The sequence below is a fragment of the Hypanus sabinus genome, chromosome 25 (genome assembly GCF_030144855.1).
Source record: "Hypanus sabinus isolate sHypSab1 chromosome 25, sHypSab1.hap1, whole genome shotgun sequence".
Classification (NCBI taxonomy): Eukaryota; Metazoa; Chordata; class Chondrichthyes; order Myliobatiformes; family Dasyatidae; genus Hypanus; species Hypanus sabinus.
Window position 1 is genome coordinate 48,709,112 of NC_082730.1, and position 20,512 is coordinate 48,729,623.

At 40.5% G+C, this 20,512-nt stretch overlaps 1 protein-coding gene across 2 annotated transcripts in view; it reads left to right on the forward strand.

The window, feature by feature from the left end:
• LOC132381222 (bridge-like lipid transfer protein family member 3A) overlaps window positions 1–20,512 on the forward strand; it is a 147,021-nt gene that overhangs the window by 103,992 nt on the left and 22,517 nt on the right. For both annotated transcript variants that reach the window (XM_059950556.1, XM_059950555.1), the window contains exons 13-15: window positions 6,394–6,587; window positions 11,564–13,074; window positions 18,766–18,953. In XM_059950556.1, the coding sequence (XP_059806539.1) occupies window positions 6,394–6,587; window positions 11,564–13,074; window positions 18,766–18,953 (1,893 nt within the window). The remainder of the gene's footprint in view (window positions 1–6,393; window positions 6,588–11,563; window positions 13,075–18,765; window positions 18,954–20,512) is intronic.

Sequence of the window (20,512 nt, forward strand, 5' to 3'; positions counted from 1 at the left end):
TAAGCAGCTACCCCAATCAACCGATGATCCAATTAACTAGAATCCACTGCGCTTCCAATAGCCTATCAGACAAGGCATTCAGGTTGCCATAACTAACAGAGCTTTTTGAAATATTTCTCGTCATCTTCCCTGTGTTGCCTTCATTGCTTTCTAGTTACTGATCTTCTGTTGAGGATACGTTACAAAATTATTGGGGGGGGGGGGGAGTCTTATTTAAGATTCCACAGCATGAAATTGCATCTGTCATGTCGTATTTCATTTACCCAAACTATAAACTTAATTTCGTGGACAAACTTCAAGTCAATGAAGCTTTCATAAGCAAAGGAAAATAATCCTTTTAGAATGAGTGAACATAATTTGCCAGCTTTTGATGAATTGTGTTTTGTGACCATATTCATTTGGATGGTCAAAATAAGGACTGCTGTGAAAACAAATCCAATTACTTAAAAATTTTGGACTTTATTAAAACTTTTAAATTTAAAGGCAATATGCAAAATACCAACTCCTTCCTTATCAGGTTTATTATCACTGATGTATGTCATGAAAATTGTTTTGTGGCAGTAGTACTGTGCAAGATAATTAAATTACAAAATACTAGAAAAAGTAAACAGTGCAAAAGAGCAGAAGCAAGGTAATGTTCATTTGAAAACTATGGTCATAGAGAAGTGCAGCAAAGAAACAAGCCCATCAGCCCATCTAGTCCCTGCTGAAAGAATTTAAACTGCCTCCTCCGGGACCATAGCCTTCCATGTCCCTATGATCCATGTAGCTATCCAAACTTCTCTTATATGTTGAAATCTAATTCACATGCACCACTTGTTCTGGCAGCTCTCACAACCTTCTGAGTGAAGAAGTTTCCCCTTATGTTCCCCTTAAAATTCTCACTGTTCACCTTTGGCCTATAACCTCTGGTTGTAGCTCTAACCAACCTGAGTGGGAAAAGCCTACTTGGATTTCCTCTATCTATACCCTCATATTTATGTATACCTCTGTCAAATCTCCTCTCAATCTTCTACATTCTAAGAAATACAGTCCTAACCTATTCAATCTTTCTTTAGAACTCAGCAACATCCTTGTAAATTTTCTCTATACTCTTTCAACCTTGTTTACATTTTTCCTGTAAGTAAGTGACCAACACTGCACACAGTACTCCAAATTGGGCCTCAGCAACATTTTGTACAACTTCAACATAACATTCCATCTCCTGTACTCAATACAATGATTTATGAAGGCCAATGAGCTAAAATCTTTTTTTACAACCCTAACTGTATGTGACTCCACTTCCAATGAATTATGTAGGTGTACTCCCAGATTCCTTTGTTCCACCATACTCCTCATTCTCCACCTTGCCCCCCCGCCCCCCCCCCCCCCCGTATGTGTAAGACCTTCCCTGGTTGTTCCTACCAAAGTGCAAAAACACACACTTGTCTGGATTAAGTTCCATCTGCCATTTTTCCAGCTGATGCAGATCCTTATGCAAACCATGATAGCCTTCCTCACAGTCCACAAAGCCCCCAATCTCATTATCATCTACAAAGTTACTGATCCAGTTAGCTATACTGTCATTCAGTTCATTGATACAGATGACAAACAACAAAAGAACCAGCACCAATACCTGTGGCACATCTCAAGTCACAGGCTTCCAGTCAGAGAGACAACCCTCTACTTCCACTTTATGGCTTCTCCCACAAAGACAATGTCTAATTCAATTTGTTACCTCATCTTGAATGCCAAGCCACAACCTTTTTGACCAGCCTCTCATGCAGGACTTTGTCAAATGCTTTGCTGAAGTCCATGTGGACAACATCCACTGCCTTGTCTTCATCCATTTTCCTGGTAACTTCCTTGAAAAACATTCTAAGATTGTTTAGAAGTTACCTGCAGGACATGAAGCCATGCTGACTATCTTCAAGCAGTCCATGTCTGTCCAAGTACTTGCATATCTGCTCCCTTGGGCTACCTTCCAATAGCTTTCCCACAACTGATGTCAGACTCACCGGCCTATAATTTCCTGGATTCTGTTTAGAGCCTTTTTTTTAAAGCAGAACCACAGTGGCTTTCCTCAATCCACCCGTACCTGTTCTGTTGCCTCGGATGTTTTAAATATCTCTGCTAGGGCATCGGCAATTTCTGCACTTGACACCTGTAGGGTCTGAGGGAACAGCTTGTCAGGCCCTGGAGATTTGTCCACCCTGATTTGCCTCAGGGTAGCAAGTGCCTCTTCCTCTGTAATCTCTGCAGGGTTCATGAGGTTGATGCCGCTTTGCCTCACTTCCATAGACTCTGTATCCATTTCCCAAGTCAACACAGATGCAAAGATCGCCCCCCTCTATTTTGGCTCCACATGTGAATTACCATTCAGGTCTTTCAGAAGACTGTTTTTGTCCCTTGCAATCATTTTGCTCTTAACATATCTGTAGAATCCCTGAGGATTCTCCTTCAGCTTGTCTGCTACAGCAGTTTCATGCCTTCTTTAAGCCCTCCTGATTTCTTTCTTCAGTGTTCTCTTGCATTTCTTGTACTCCATAAGCACCTCATTTGTTCCTACTTGCACCTTCTATGCACCTCCTCTTTTCCCTTAACCAGGGCTTTAATATCTCTTAAAAACTAAGGTTCCCTACACATTACCCTTTAGCTTTCATTCTGACAGACACGTACAAGCTTTGTACTCTCAAAGTTTTGTTTTTGAAGGGCTCCCACTTTCCAAGTACACCTTTGCCAGAAAACAGCTGTCCTAATCCACACTTTCCAGATAATTCCTGTTACATCTAAATTGGTTTACTTCTGTCACCTGCCCTGTCTCATTCCCTAATAACAGATCCAGTATCACACACTCACTCGTTGGGACTTCTACATATTGATGAAGGAAACTTAACTGAACACATTTGACAAACTCTATTGAATCTAGTTCTTTTATAGTATGGGATTCCTAGTCAATAAGTGGAAACGGAGAGGCAGATGGCGGTGCGACGCAGTTTGCAGCAGCCTCCTGGAGTTGATATCTGTTACTTGTTAAGCAGGGTGCCGTGCACAATCCTAATCTGATGAAAGACGGACGTGGGAGCACAGTGGAACATCGGGAAATCTCCAGGAAGACCTTCTTCGTTGCTGCTGCTGAGAAGAATAGGCCCTCAGTCCTCAGGGTTTGCTTTGCTGGTGGCCGTTGGGGGGGGGGGGGGGGCGCGTCATAGTGCGCTTGGCAGAGGAATGGTGCTTAGAGAGGCTGTGCCGGAGGGGATGGTTGGTGGCTCGAGAAGTTCAACAGACTCGGAGCGCTTTCACTGTGTGCTGCGTCCGTGAGGCTGAATCTGGCAGCGCCTTGGAAGTCCATAGCGGGGGTATTCCCTTCTGCTGCCTGCGTGGGATGACGAGTCTTTCGGGATCCTGAGGACTTGTGGAAACTGTGTGGTGGTTTCTTTCGAACTTATAGTCTTTTAACATCTTTGGACTATTTTTACTGTGCCCATGGACTGTTTTTTTTAATCAATTATGGTATTGTCTGCACTGTTGTAACTACATGTAACTATGTGGATTTGTGTAGGTCTTGTAGCTTTAATTTTTGGTTTGTTGGGTGGTAGAGTTGGTCTCCTGACTTGGTGTGTCTGGGTAGTCTTGTTTTGTTTGGTGGCTTTGGAGCTCCTTGCTGGGGAACGCGCTAAGATGGTAGCGCGATATTAATACACAGCAGCCTCTCCGGACTCTGGATTTGGGGATTACCAAATATTATGTGGCTTTTCTGGTGTAATCTGTTTTGTTGTGTGTTTTTGTGATATCATTCTGGAGGAATGTTGTCTCATTTTTTAACTCCATTGCATTTGTGGTTTCTAAATGACAATAAACTGAAAATGAACTGAACTGGAAGTTAAAATGACCACTACAACAACCTTGTGTTTCTTGCAACAGTCTGCGATCTTTTTCCAAATTTATTCCTCTAAATCCCTAGGACTTTTGGGTGGGTCTGTAATATAGCCACATTAACGTGGTCAAATCTTTATTATTTCTCAAAGGCCTCTGCAGTTGCATTCTCCAGTCTGTCCTGATGAGAGACATTTTCTCTGACTCATAATGCCATCCCTCTGCTCTGTCACATCTAAAACAACAAACCCTCAGAATATTGAGCTGCCAGGCCTGCCACTCCTGCAACAAGGTCTCACTAATGGCTATAATTCCAGGTGCTGATCCGTGCCCTGAGCTCATCCAACTTTCCTTCAATACTTGCATTGAAATATACTCAGCTCAGGACACATTGCACCGTGCTCAACCTTTTGATACCCGGCTTTGTCTGAGGACATCTGCGTCCACAACCTCTCCACTAACTGTTCTGGCACTCTGGTTCCCATCCCTCTGCAACTCCAGTTTAAACCCCACTGTGCAGCATTAACAAACCTTCTTATAACCATATAACAATCACAGCACGGAAACAGGCCATCTTGGCCCTCCTAGTCCGTGCCAAACTCTTAATCTCACCTAGTCCCACCTACCCGCACTCAGCCCATAACCCTCCACTCCTTTCCTGTCCATATACCTATCCAATTTTACCTTAAATGACACAACTGAACTGGCCTCTACTACTTCTACAGGAAGCTCATTCCACACAGCTATCACTCTCTGAGTAAAGAAATACCCCCTCGTGTTTCCCTTAAACTTCTGCCCCCTAACTCTCAAATCATGTCCTCTCGTTTGAATCTCCCCTACTCTCAATGGAAACAGCCTATTCACGTCAACTCTATCTATCCCTCTCAAAATTTTAAATACCTCGATCAAATCCCCCCTCAACCTTCTACGCTCCAATGAATAGAGACCTAACTTGTTCAACCTTTCTCTGTAACTTAAGTGCTGAAACCCAGGTAACGTCCTAGTAAATTATCTCTGCACTCTCCCTAATTTATTGATATTTTTCCTATAATTCGGTGACCAGAACTGTACACAATATTCTAAATTTGGCCTTACCAATACCTTGTACAATTTCAAAATTACATCCCAACTTCTGTACTCAATGCTTTGATTTATAAAGGCCAGCGTTCCAAAAGCCTTCTTCATCACCCTATCTACATGAGACTCCACCTTCAGGGAACTATGCACTGTTATTCCTAGATCTCTCTGTTCCACTGCATACCTCAATGCCCTACCATTTACCCTGTATGTTCTATTTGGATTATTCCTGCCAAAATGTAGAACCTCACACTTCTCAGCATTAAACTCCATCTGCCAACATTCAGCCCATTCTTCTAACCGGCATAAATCTCCCTGCAAGCTTTGAAAACCCACCTCATTATCCACAACACCTCCTACCTTAGTATCATCGGCATACTTACTAATCCAATTTACCACCCCATCATCCAGATCATTTATGTATATTACAAACAACATTGGGCCCAAAACAGATCCCTGAGGCACCCCGCTAGTCACCGGCCTCCATCCCGATAAACAATTATCCACCACTACTCTCTGGCATCTCCCATCTAGCCACTGTTGAATCCATTTTATTACTCCAGCATTAATACCTAATGACTGGACCTTCTTAACTAACCTTCCATGTGGAACTTTGCCAAAGGCTTTGCTGAAGTCCATATAGACTACATCCACTGCCTTACCCTCATCAACATTCCTCGTAACTTCTTCAAAAAATTCAATAAGGTTTGTCAAACATGACCTTCCACGCACAAATCCATGCTGGCTACTCCTAATCAGATCCTGTCTATCCAGATAATTATAAATACTATCTCTAAGAATACTTTCCATTAATTTACCCACCACTGATGTCAAACTGACAGGTCTATAATTGCTAGGCTTACTTCTAGAACCCTTTTTAAACAATGGAACCACATGAGCAATACGCCAATCCTCCAGCACAATCCCCGTTTCTAATGACATCTGAAAGATCTCCGTCAGAGCTCCTGCTATTTCTACACAAACTTCCCTCAAGGTCCTGGGGAATATCCTGTCAGGAACCGGAGATTTATCCACTTTTAAATTTCTTAAAAGCACCAGTACTTCCACCTCTTTAATTGTCATAGGTTCCATAACTTCCTTACTTGTTTCCCACACCTTACACAATTCAATATCCATCTCCTTAGTGAATACCGAAGAGAAGAAATCATTCAAAATCTCTCCCATCTCCCTTGTTAGGTTAATACTAATAACAAAAATGTTCCTGCTCTCACTGTTGATGTAAGGATTTCCAAATATAAATAATGTGACTAAATTGCATTACAATTATCTGTGAAAGCTTGATTTTCTTTCATTAGGTTATCCGGATTTAAACAAAGATCTCTGCCAATTAAAATATCCTTTCCCTTTTGATGAAATTTCCATGCTAATTTTTTTGCATTTTATACTTTTCAAGTAGTGTTTTATTGTTTGCTTCCATTTCACTTTCTTCTCTGTTCACAGTGCCTTGCCCTAATCTTTATGTGAAGCTGAATGCCTTGCAATTTACATTGGATCCAGTGAGCTTGTTGTGGGTGAACTCCTTCGCTTTGGACCTTTATCAGACCCTTCAGCAGTTCAAAGCCATCTATAAATTGAATAACTCTGTGAAAGTGGATGAACATGTTGATTTTTGTATGAATGGGCTCGTGTTGAAGGTTCGTCATCACCTCACTATTCAATAATGAATAATGCATTCATAGTTTAAAGGGGATGTGGAATAATGATAGTGGTATGATTTTGTTTTTGTCTGAGTAGGAAACAATTTCTACTTTTGAAAGAAGGAAATGCATTTCAGTTTTGCTTAGCTCTGAACTCCATCTAGGTGTTTTCACTGTCCAATCAACAAATAGCAAACTGTGCAAAAAGGAATCTCTTAATATCACATGTTCTATTATTGTTTGATGTTTATACTTGAATAAGCATAGCCTCTATTTACAGTATGTGTAAGTGCACTATATGGATGGATAATTAATCAAATTGGCTTTCTTTAAAGCACTTAAGAGAGTTTTGCCAAACTTTTGTTATTTATACAATGTCCAGTAAGCACACACATTACTTTCAAGTTCTGGGCCTCTTCATATAAATTCAGTTCACAGTGAAGTATTTTAAACAGTATAATTCTTATTTTGTCTCCATTCTTTTGCTTCTAACCTTTTAAAACTGATATACTGTGCTTACTGATGTGTCTTTGGTTACTGTCCTTCATACTACTTCAAATAGTTCACCATTTAATACCATAAAACTTAAGAGCAGAGTTAGACCACTCAGTCCATTGAGTCTGCTTTACTCTTTCATCATGGCTGATCTCAACCCCATCCTTCTTCAGAACCTTTCACACCCAGACTAATTAAGAACCAATCAACCTTCACCTTCAGCACCTAAGTTACAGGGAAAGATTGAGCAAGTTAGGTCTTTATTCTTTGGAGCGTAGAAGGTTGAAGGGGGACCTGATAGAGGTATTTAAAATTATGAGGGGGATAGATAGAGTTGATGTGGATAGGCTTTTTCCATTGAGAGTCGGGGAGATTCAAACAAGAGGACATGAGTTAGGGGCAAAAGTTTAAGGGTAACACGACGGAGAATTTCTTTACTCAGAGAGTGGTAGCTGTGTGGAATGAGCTTCCAGTAGAAGAGGTAGAGGCAGGTTCGGTATTGTCATTTAAAGTAAAATTGGATAGGTATATGGACAGGAAAGGAATGGAGGGTTATGGGCTGAGTGGGTCGGTGGGACTAGGTCAGAGTAAGCGTTCGGCACGGACTAGAAGGGCCAAGATGGCCTGTTTCCATGTTGTAATTGTTATACGGTTAAGTGTGCCCTGTGACCAATGTTCCCTCTAATTTGTAATGACCAGTGTGCACAAAAATCTTGTGCTGTGCCACATTTTTCCCAGTGACAAAAATGTGTGCACTGACTAACTTCTTGAATAAAAACATTATAAATAAGCCAGTTCTAAAATCTGCAGACAAACCATCGCAAACTCCACGTTGTCAACACTGCCTGCATCAGAAACCAGAAAAGGAAATGTGATTATGTACGATCATGAAATATACTTAATGTGCCAACGAGGTAGAGGGTGACAACATTTTGTGTGCTAGTAGCAAAAGATGAGTACGCACACACACCTTAGAGGGAACTTTGCACGTGGCCTGGCCTTCACAGCCTTGTGTGGCATCAAATTCCACAGATTCACCACCCTATAGCTAAAGAAATCCCTCATCATCTCCTCCTAAATAGATGTCCCTATATTTTTAGGCTTCCTCCTCTGGTCCTGGACACCCCCACCAAAGGAAGCGTCCTCCGCCTTCACTTTGTCTGGGCCTTTCAACATCCAATAGGGTCAATGAGATTCTCTCTCAATCTTCTAAATTCCAGTATAGGTCCAGAGCCATCAATCATTGCTCATATGATAACAAGCCTTTCCTTCCAGGAATCATTCTCATGAACCTCTTCTGAAACCCCTCTAAAGTCAGCACGTCCTTTCTTAAATAGGAGCCCAGAACTACTCACAATACACGTGAGGTCTTGCCAGTGCTTTATACAGCCTCAATGTTACATCCTTGCTCTTGTATAGTAATCCTCTTGAAACGCATGCTTACATTGCATTCACCTTCCTCACCACTGATTCAACTTGCAGATTAACCTTTAGGGTATCCTGCACAACGACTCAAAATCCTTTGCACCTGAGATTTTTGAATTTTTTTCCCCATTTTAAAAAAAAACTCTATTCCTTCTACCACAGTGCATGACCATACACTTCCTGACACACTATTCCATCTGTCACTTCTTGGTCCGTTTTCCTAATCTATCTAAGTCCTTCTGCAGTCTCCCTGCTTCCTCGGCACATCCTACCCCTCCATATTGCTCACACATATCTTCATATTGTCCACAGATTTCGGCATAAGGTTTCAATTTCATCATCCAAATCACTGACATACAATGTAAAAAGAATCGTTCCCAACATAGAGCCTTGTGGAACACCACCAGTCACTGGCAGCCAACCAGAAAAGGATCCCTTCACTGTCTCCTGCAAGAATCTTTCCTGTAATACCATGGGCTTGTAGCCTGTTAAGCAGCCTTATGTGTGGCACCTTGTCAAAGGCCTTCTGTAAAACCACGAACACAACATCACCCAATTTTCCTTTCTCTATCCTGATCTGTCAGGCAAGATTATCCCTTGAGGAAACAATGCTGACTACAGCCTATTTTACTATGTGCCTCCAAGTGCCCTGAGACCAAATCCTTAACAATTGTCTCCACTATCTTTCTAAATTCCTCTAACCTCTGTCATAACTGGACATCCCTCTAGTTTGAGGTTGTGCCCTCTGGTCAGACTAATTGGCCTAACTGTCTTTTCTTCTGCCTCCCTCCCTTCTTGGTGTGGAGTGACATTTGCAGTTTTCCAGTCCTCCAGAACTATGCCAGACTCTAGTGATTGTTGAAAGATCATTACAAATGCCTCTACAGTCTCATCAGCTACCTCTTTTAGAACCCTGGGCTGCAGTCCATCAGGTCCATGTGACTTTCAGTTTTTCGAGCACCATCTCCCTAGTAATAGCAACTGCACTCACTTCTGCCCCCGACACACTCAAATTTCCAGCATACTGCTGGTGTCTTCCATAGAGAAGGCTGATGCAAAATACTAAATCAGTTCATCTGCCATTTCCTTATCACCATTACTGTCTCTCCAGTGTCAATTTCTAGTGATTCAATATCTACTCTCGCCTCTCTTTTATTCTGGAAAACATTTGGTATAATTTTTGATAATATTGGATAGTTTTCCTTCATATTTCACTGTTTTCCCCCTTATGGCTTTTTAGTTATCTTCTGTTGATTTTTTAAAATTACCCAATCCTTTAACTTCTCACTAATTTTTGCTCTATTACATGCCCTCTCTTTTGCTTTTATATTGGCTTTGACTTCCCTTGTCAGCTAGGGGTGTCATCCTGCTTTTAGAATACTTCCTCTTCTTTGAGATATATCTATATGCATCTTCCAAATTGCTCCCAGAATCTCCAGCCAGTCCTCTACTGTCATCCCTGCTTGTGTTTCTTTCCAATCAGCTTTGACCAGCTCCTCTCTCATGTCTCTGTAATTCCACTGTAATACTGATATATCCGATTTCTGCTTCTCCTCCTCAAATTATAGGGTGAATTCTATCATTATTGTCACTGTTGCCTACGAGTACCATTACCTTAAGCTTCCTAATCATATCTGGGCTCAACCACAAGCAGCTCCAGAAACCCATCCCGGAGGCATTTCATGAATTCTCTCTCATGGGATTCAGAATTAACTTATTTTTCCCCAATCTTTCTGCACGTTGAAATCCCACGTGACTAATGTAACATTGCCTTTTTGGCATGCTCTTTCCATCTTGCACTGTAATTTGTAGACCACATTCTGGCTACTGTTCAGAGGCCTGTGAATAGCTCCTATCAGGATCTTATTACCCTTGCAGTTTCTTAACTCTACACTCAAGGATTCTACATTTTCTGATTCTATATCACCTCTTTCTAAAATTTGATCTCATTTTTTTTGCCAGCAGAGCTACTCCACCTCCTCTGCCTGTTACTCCGTTAAAGTTAGCCACCACTTTTGCACTCCTTGGTAAAGTGTCCTCTTGGCTTTTATTTTAAGAGCAAAAAAGTTATGTTCTGAGAATGCAGTGTCTTTAAAATTGCAGATAATTCTTGGTTCTCTTTTTCGAATGTTGATCGAGTGATCAACTGCTATTTTTTTCGTGGAAACTGACCCTAAAAATTGTCCTCGATTGTGCTGAGAGAACTCATTTCTGCAGTGTCCAGACAGCTCATTGGTGTTTCTAAGTGATTAGCTGTCTATTTTCTATCTACATAAATGTACTATAGAGAATATAGAACAGTACAGCACAGGAGTAGGGTTATGTCTGTGCTGACCAGGATGCTGTTGTAACTAATTCCATCAGCCTCCATGTGATTCTTATCTCTCCCTTCCCTCCTTGTTTATGAATCAGTCTGCCTCTTAAATGTTGCCATCATATTGGCTTCTGCCACCTCCCCTGGCAGCCTGTTGTAGCATCTTACACTCTTGGTAAAGACAAAGCTTTCCTTTCACATCCTCTTTAAACATTGCCCCTTTTACCTTAAAGCCATGCCCTCTAGTATTTGATATTCTGCCCTGGGGAAAAAGTCTCTGACTATCATTCCTGTATGCCTCTCATAATTTTATTTACTTCCATCATTTTATCCCTCACCCTCTAACACTCCAGAGGAAACAATTTAGATTTGTCCAGCTTCTTCTAACAGCAAAACTCTCCAATCCAGGTAACACCCTGATGAATTTACAGTATACACCCTCTCCAGAGTCTCCATAGGCTCTGTATCCTGTAATGCAGCAATCAGATATGCACACAATGCTCCAAATGTGGCCTAACCAAAGTTTTACACAAGTACCACATGACTTCTGACTTGTCTACTCAGTGCCCAACTGATAAAGGTAAGCATACCATTCTTTGGCCCCCTTTCCACTACTTACAGAGAGCAAAGGATGTGCTATGTGTTGTACATTTTACTGGTATTCAAAATTTGTTTAGTTCCATGATCTGATCCACAAAATAGTTTTAGATTTACGTTTCTATCTCTCTCTGTCTTCTAGCTTGTAATTCCAGTGGACCAGAATGTAATGGCTCATCCAGATAAGCCAGAATACATTACCATTCAGACTTCAGATGTTGTGGCTACAAACACGCGACACTCACCAAACTGTAAGCACTCTGATCTCCAAATGATGCTGAAAGCCTTTAAAGACTGTGAATTTTTTCATGTGTCTTATAAAGAGTTCCCTAAATCTGTAGACAGTTTTGATGTGCTTCAAACTGTATTTTTTCATCATGCTTATGAGCAACAAATCAACCTGGACAGAATTAGTACTCAGAAGAACCTTACTCCTGATGCATTAAAAACATCATCAGCTGCAGACACATGGTCACTCCATTTTTCTCAACTTTGGCTGGACTTTGAAGGTAAAGAGAGCTCAAAAGACAAGCCTTTCAGCTTTGTAGATGCGTTTCCTCTTTCCATATGGGTGTCTCGACCATCTAAGACACAATCAAGTTATTCAACATCTGAATGCACTACTAATTTAGAAGATTCCAAAAATAGCATGGATCATAAATTTGATATGTTCAGTTGTACAGAGTCCTTTGGAAATGGACTGCAGGATTTCACAGCCACGCAAGCACTCAGGTCATCCGAAGAGATTTCTGCAGATCTGACCACTCGGCAGGCAAGAGTGAGACAACCTGACAGAAAGGATGACTCTGAGGCAGATGTTCATGTCCTTGTGTACAGTACTGCCCATGTAAAAGCACGCATGAACCACTACCATTACCTTGTATTACTGCGGCTAAAGGAATGTCTTGCTCAGCTACAAGATGACTTGACTCAGGATAGGGAAAGATTGACTAAAAATATTGTTAAATCTGGTAGTATTTGTATAGGATTGTTGATTAATAGTGCTGAAGTTGCTTTACTGCTTCATCCAACTCCAACCACAGATTGTGACCTACAGTCCCAAAACTCAGAAAGCACAAGCCTTGCTGAGTCCGAGCTTTCACCTTCTGAGAGTAGAGAAAGATTGGCTGAGGAGGAGAAGCCTTTGAACAGAATAAGTGATCAGCTGGATAATACCATCAGGTCTGTGGATGATAGTGGAATTCACAGTGGGGACTTGAGTATGGTTACCTTATTGGATTATGGAGTTTCAGCACAAGATGGAGTAATTGTGAGTGATGGTCCTTTATCTAATGCTCAGGCAGTAGGAAGTCAGTCATCTGAAAAAGGACCTGTGGAAGAAGCATATGAAGCAGTAGAATCTCTAGCAACGGAGGTTTCTGAAGATAGCAGGATTCCAAACATCACTTTAGAAAAGAGTGAGCCTTTGGATCTACAAACAAGCAACATCGTGCAGATGGATCTTACTCCTTTTCAGAATGTTGATGTGGATTCAACTCCATTGAGTGTGTCAAAGGATGTTGCTAAAGAAGCTCTGCTAATGACTGTGGACTTAACTAAAGAAGCTGTTTCTCTGACAAAGGATGCTTTCAGTCTCAGCAAGGAGAAGATGGCTAACACTATGCAAAAGATGCTTTCCTTGTCTTCATCAAGGTATGAAAATTTACTATTGGCAGTAAATGATGCCTTTTAGATTGTTTAAATGTAATCAACTTATTTCACACAAAGGTGAAAGTGTAAACTGCCACCTCCTTTGCCTCAACAGTAAAAACGTGTGGAGTTTTACTTTTGCATGGGGCATTCTCTTGAAATGAAAGGATCAGCTTTAATTCTGAGAATTTCTTTCAGTTCCGCTTCCACCACTTCTTCCCAAACAGTAGCAAATTGTGGTCAACAGCTTCTAAAAAGTTATGTTTTTTTCACCAAGAACTGTTGTCTGTGGGATTGTGGCTTAAATCCTCTATAACTTGGGGAACATAAAGTGTACATGCCTCTTCTCATAAATTTCTAAGAGCAATTGCCTGCCCAAAAGTTAATTTATTGGTGTAGAGATTGGCTTTGACAATTCATGGAAGTATTTGATGCTTTCCTGAGAAGTTGTCCTCAAGTTTTCATCACAGAAGGTCAAACATAAGGTGTTGCTCCATATAGATTCTATCTTTCATTCACCTTATGTTGTTAGAATGTATTCAGCAGTTTGTAATTTTAAATTAAACAATTATTTGATGTCCACTTAATCAGTTGGAATCAAATTTAGGTTTTTCATATTTTGTGAGATTAATCTGGAGAAGGTGTGGATATCAGAAACAGGTCACACTAGATGATCAATGCCCACAGAAAGCCAAAAATTAGTTCATGTGTCTAAACATGGCTGAATTATCTGTGGATGTGGTCCTTACTCATTCTGATTTTTGTGCATTAAAATGACAAATCCATATAATCCATACAACAATTACAGCACGGAAACAGGCCATCTCACGAGCCTAGTCCCACCGACCTGCACTCAGCCCATAACCCTCCGTTCCTTTCCTGTCCATATATCTATCCAATTTTACTTTAAATGACAAACCTGCCTCTACCACTTCTACTGGAAGCTCGTTCCACACGCCTACCACTCTCTGAGTAAAGAAATTCCCCCTCATGTTACCCCTAAACTTTTGCTCCCTAACTCTCAACTCGTGTCCTCTTGTTTAAATCTCCCCACTCTCAATGGAAAAAACCTATTCACGGCAACTCTTATCTACCCTCTCAAAATTTTAAATACCTCTATCAAGTCCCCCTTCAACCTTATATGCTTCAAAGAATAAAGGCCTAACTTGTTCAACCTTTCTCTGTAACTTAGGTGCTGAAACCCAGGTAACATTCTAGTAAATCTCCTCTGTACTCTCTCTATTTTGTTGACATCTTTCCTATAATTTGCTGACCAGAACTGTACACAATACTCCAAATTTTGCCTCACCAATGTCTTGTACAATTTTAACATTATGTCACATTTCCTCTACTCAATGCTCTGATATATAAAGGCCAGCATACCAAAACCTTTCTTCACCACATGAGATTCCACCTTCAGGGAACTATGCACCATTATTCCTAGATCACTCTGTTCTACTGCATTCTTCAATGCCCTACCATTTATCATGTATGTCCTATTTTGATTATGAAAGAATGTATTTTGAGGTCTCGCCATGTCACAGTGTGTTTTACAGTAGTGCTTCCTTGTTTTGTGACAATTTATGTGCAATATTTTGTGATGTAAATCATTTTGTTTAAATGTATAAATAAGGACCAAGAGACCTAAGGGAGCACATTTGGATTGAAAAGCAAGGGATTGCTGTGTACTTTATAAAGCATTTAGTGTCTCAGTACAATCTCTCATGTGAAAGATGGCATTTCTAACAGTGCAGTACCTCATTGAATACAAATGTGACTAACTCTAAGACATGGCTATATTTGTGGGAAAGTCAAATCATCAGTGCATTGAACATTGACTGAGGAAAACAATTCAGCTTGCTGAGGAGTATTTTGGCATTTTTTGACCCTCCCTAACCAGAGACATTGTTATTTCCATTTTGAGAACAAAAAGGGATTCTCGAGCAAATATTTGGCTTATCACTTAATTATATGAGTGCTTTACCACTGATAGAAGTGTGGCAATACTTCATTGCTTACAAATTTAAATTGGATTTTGTGTGAAATGTCCAGACAAATTAAGCCAAATGAAAATACTAATCCACCATTTGGTTTCTGCACTGAAAGTGATACTGAGTAACTGAGCTGTGCTTAAGTGGTTCAAAATAGATATTAGCCAACCATTTAATTTGGCCTCAAAGCTATGAAGTAAAGAAACAGGGAAACTGGGCAAAACTAGCTCAATTTTCAGAATAAGCTACAGTCCTTGATTTCCTTGCTACTTTAAGAATGCTTTAAATTCAGCATTTGTTCCTTCTACTTGTGAATTTGAGCCACAATCGCTGGTGATAAATATGTCTTTTGATTTCGGCTGCAGAAATTCCTCTTAGTAATGATTCTCTTCCCTTCAGTCATGATGATTGATACAGTGGAAAGCAGATTTTTAATAATCTACTTTGGATGACCTGGGGGATAACAGGCATATCAACTGTGACATCAGAGACACTTTGTTACCTATGAAAATAGAATTTGGTTTTGTGAAGTTTCATGAGTCAAGTTGACAAGACTTCCTTTGCATAAGTGTTCAGGAGTCCAAACAAAAATGAGGTCCAAAGATGTTTGTATTCTGATGGGGACAGCAATACTGATGGCAAATTTCCACCATTAATGCGGAGAAGCCAAGTTAGTACATTCTTTTGCAACAAACACTTTGAAATTGTCACCACATGAACAGCTTGAGCAACTTTGGATAGTTTGTAAGTTCGTAAATTGTTGGTATTGCAGATAATACTGAAGATAATACGTGTAATAAACGGTGAAATTGTTTATCAAGAATTGCAGCTTTATCTTGATGAGCTAGGAAAGTGGGCCCAGGAATGGTAAATGCCATTTAATTTGGTTAAATGTGAGGTGTTGTATTTTGGAAAGTCAAACCAGTGTATGACTTTAATCATTAATGCTAGGGTCCTGAGGAATATTGTAGAACAGAGGAAATTCAAGTACATGATTCCTTGAAAGTAACATCATGGACAAGCAATTGGTTGGTGAAAAACGCTTTTGGCGTATGACCCATCATTAGTCAAGGCATGTAGTGTCAAAGCTGTCATGTTATATTGCTATTGTGCAAGACTTGAGGCTGCATTTGAAATATTTTGTTTCGTTTGATCATTTTGCTATTGGAGAGATACCATTCAGCTGGAAAGAATGCAGAAAAAACTCAATCATTGTGAGGACCTGAGAAACTGGGTTTAAAGGAGAGGTTGGGCAGGCTAGGATTCGATTCATTGGCGCATAGGGGAACGAAAGATGATCTTAGAGATGTTTAAAGTTATGAAGGGCATAGACAGGATACATGCACGGTCTTTTTTTCTCCAGTGTTGGGGGATTTGAGAACTAGAGAGCATAAGTTTATGGTGAAATAGGAGAGATTTAATTTGCAACCCAAGGAGCAACTGTTTCATCCAGTGTATGGTCTGGTATATAGAACGAGTTGCCAGAGAAAGTGGTTGAGACAGATATGTTAACAAAATTTAGAAACACTTGGACAAATATATGGAAAGGAAAGGTTTAGTGGGACATCAGCCAAATACAGGCAAATAAGGCATTTAAAGGCACTATCGTGGTTAGTACAGATCAGTTGGGCTGAAGGGCTTGTTTCTTTGCTGTACGACTCCTTGGTCCTACTTGTCTTCTGTTTACAGGAGGTATTTGGCGATTGCTCTGCATCAGTCCACAGCAGCTAAATCTACATAGTACATTAACTCAATGAAGTCCTATTTAGAAAGGTTCAGTGTGAAGGGATCATTCATCACTATCTAATTTGACTAAATAATTAATGAATAATTTTAAAACACTTTCACAATAATGTATGTCTCTATATTCTGCAGAGATCATAAGGATTACTGACTTTTGTCAGATTTTTCCCCCAATAGGCAGGATAACAGCACCACCATGTGGTTATACTGTTCAATCCATGGCAACAGTTTTTTCTCACATCCCAGACACACTGTTTATCCAGTTAATTGCCTACTATAAATTACCACAAGAGGTGGGTGATAGGTAAATCGGTCTTGAGCAGGTGAGAGATGAGGGGTTTCTAAGGCAATCAGGAAAGGATTTATGGATGGCACAGTCCTTCAGTCAGAGTTGCTCTCTCGTTGTTCCAGCAGGCTGGGTTCAGTCAGAGTTGCGCTCTCGTTGTTCCAGCAAGCTGGTTTCAGTTAGACCTCCCATCCGAATTGTATGTGACCATATTGCTTTCCCCATTTTCCTCCCACATCTTAGACATGCAGGGTTTTCAAGCAAATTGCCCCCTGTACATTGCTTTTGGTGTTTGGGTGAGTGGTTACTGAGCGAGATCTTGAGATCCAATGCAAGAAACTTAAACATGCCGTGTAACTACCACAAATATTTAAGGCAAGTGAAGTGTAACACTTTACGAAGGAGTGAGTAGAAAGCACTGGTGAGCACGTGTTGAGTACCCAGTTTTGTTTTCTCGTGGAAGGGTATGCTTGCTGGGGAGATGGTGTGTTGAGTGTTTACCCCTTTGATTCTCGGAATGAGAATACTGCCCAAAAAGTATAACTTGAGCAGAGCACTTAACAGCATTGATATGCAGAGAGATCTTGAGGTCCAAGCCCTTGGCACTCTGGAAGTGGCTGCAGAAATTGATAAGTTGGCAAAAAAGGCATATGTCATGCTTGCCTTTATTAGTCGAGGCATTGAGTTCAAGAGTCAGGACATTCTGTTGCAGCTTTATGAGACTCTAGTTAGGAATCTATCTGGAATATTATATTCAGTTCTGATTGCCTCATTGTGGGAAGGATGTGGAGGCTTTGGAGAGAATGCTGAAATGTGCCTGGATAGGATAGCTGAAGAGATTGGATGAACTGGGGTTTTTTCCTCTCGAGTTGCTAAGGCTGATGAGATATTTGAAGTTTCTAGATTTGTGAGGCATAGACAGACAGCTGGTATTTTTATCTCAGAGTTGAAATGTCTAATACTACAGGGCACTTAAGGTGAGAGTTCAAAGGAGATGTGTGGGCAAGTTTTTTTTAACACAGAATAATGGGTAACTGGAATGCACTGCCGATAGTGATGGTAAAGACGTGTAGAGGTGTTAAGACACTTGAATATGCAGAGAATGGAGGGAGAAAGACCAAGAGAAGGTGGAACGGTTAGTGTAATAGGATATCGGTAGTTTAATTAGATTGGCACAGCACCAAGGGCCGAAGAGACTGTCCCTGTGCCATGAGGGACCAAATGGATTATTAAGGCAATGCTAGGTTGCGATTCTTCTCACAGCTCTCAATTGTCAGTTGTTCTGTTCTGCTGCCTGCTTTAATAACTTGATTTTAGAGGTGAGGAAGACAAAAATCAATCACTAATTTGAACATGCCCCTCAACTCATCCATTCAATTTAAAAGATAATTGAAAAACATTCCTTCTCTGCCTTTGCTAAAGGTGTAGGCTTTTTGCTTAAACAGGCAAATAATGGTGGCAGTATGTGCATGTAGACTTTCTTTTAGCATTTACACTGTTTTTCTGATGTATTCTTCACTGATCTAACGGATTTTTAGTTGGTCTTTGTTCGCTATTGAACTGAGGTAGAATACTTTCCCCACCCAGAGGTTGCTTTTGAGTCTGTGAAGCACGTTAATTCTCCAAAGTATCTTTTACCACTGAGTAAAACAACGTTTCCTTTCTTTATTAAAGAGAACAGATCTCTAAAGGTGAAGACAATCCACCCTCCTTATCCAGCACTAAACTCCGTTTCTTAAACATGAAGCGCACCTCATCACAGCATTCCTTAGACACTACATCACTTGATGGCAGCTTGACAGAAGATCGAATATCTGTCGACAGTGACAACAGTGAGAAATATGTCATTCTCCTTGAAGCAGGTACGTACTGAGTTTACATTTAAATGAGCATGAAATATTGCCCTGATTTCATGATTTCAACAGGAAACTTGAGTGAAAGTAGCTTCCTTCTTCCATGCAGTTTAACATAGTTATCTCAGAAACATTTGTGGCTAAAACCAGTCTGATTCTTTTTAACACAACATTAAAAAAATAGGGAAGGGATTAAACTTCTGTAATCTTGGCTGATCTCTCCCAGATCCCTTCTCTCAGGTACCTCTTCTCTTTAGTCCTCAATTACCCAATCTTTCAAATACCTCCAATGATCTTTCTCAGAGATTTGTCATCCTCTGTGGTTCATATGCGCCTCAGTTTCAAATGATTGCCCTCCAATCTTGCCCCTTGTTTGAGATTGTCTCAGAATGGAATCATTTTGACATCTACTCTCTCATCACCCCAAAAGCTTTTGTATCTTTCAATAAGTTCACTCCTCATTTTTCTAAACTGGCAATGACGAGGTGTATAGGAGTGGGACATATCAGCTGCTTGAGTGATGTCATAACAACGACCTTGCACTCAGTCAGTAAGAACAAGGAATTGATTGTTGACTTCAAGAAGTTCAAAGTACATTTGTTATTCAAGTATGTATACAACCTTGAGATTTGTCACCTTGCGAACAACCACAGAACACAGAAACAGTACTCGTTGAGGGTCAGTGGTGGACATGGTGAGCAGCTTCAAGTTCCTCGGTGCCAACATCTCAGAGGATCTAACATGGGCACAGCACGTGGAAAAAGACAGCAGAGGGTTGTCGACTCAGCCAGCTCCGTAACAGCCATGAACATTCCAACCTTCAAGAGAATTTTCAAATGTCAGTGTCTTAAAAATGTGGTATCCGATGTTAAGGACCTTCACTATCCAGAACATGTGCTATCTGCATTACTATCTCTGGGGAGGAGGTACAGGATCCTGAAGACTCACATTCAACATTATAGGATAAGCTTCTTTCTGTCTGCCATCATGTTTCTGAATGGTCCATGAACTCTACCTCATTACACCTCTTTTGCACAATGTATTTACTATTGTTATTTAAAGCAATTTTGTCTCACAAAACAATTCTAACCATTCTGTAGATCTAATTGATTTGGCTGCTTGTGATAACACAAACCTCTCAATCCAGTAGTTAGCCTAGTGAATCTCTTGTGAGTTGCATCCAAACCAATGAAAGTTTATTTTTTAAATAAGAGTACCAGAAATGCACGGTACTCCAGGTGTGGTCTCAACTTGGACATCCGTAACAATTTTTACCTATTTCTCAACCCAAACCCTCAATATGCTATTTGCCTTCCTAACCACTTGTAGCACTTGCCCACTCATATTCTGGGATTCACTCACATAAGCACAAGTTTTCTGTCCACTCTATCAACCGGCGACCAAATACTGCTTCACAACATGACCTCCCACCTATTTTCCTATTACCGCCTCACCAGGCGCCTTCCTCCAATGCCCCTTTCAGGTCCTTAATAAAATTGTAGATAATTGAGAGCAGGAACTAATCTTCAAAGGTATCCAGTGGTTACATCCTTCCAGCCTGATAAGGG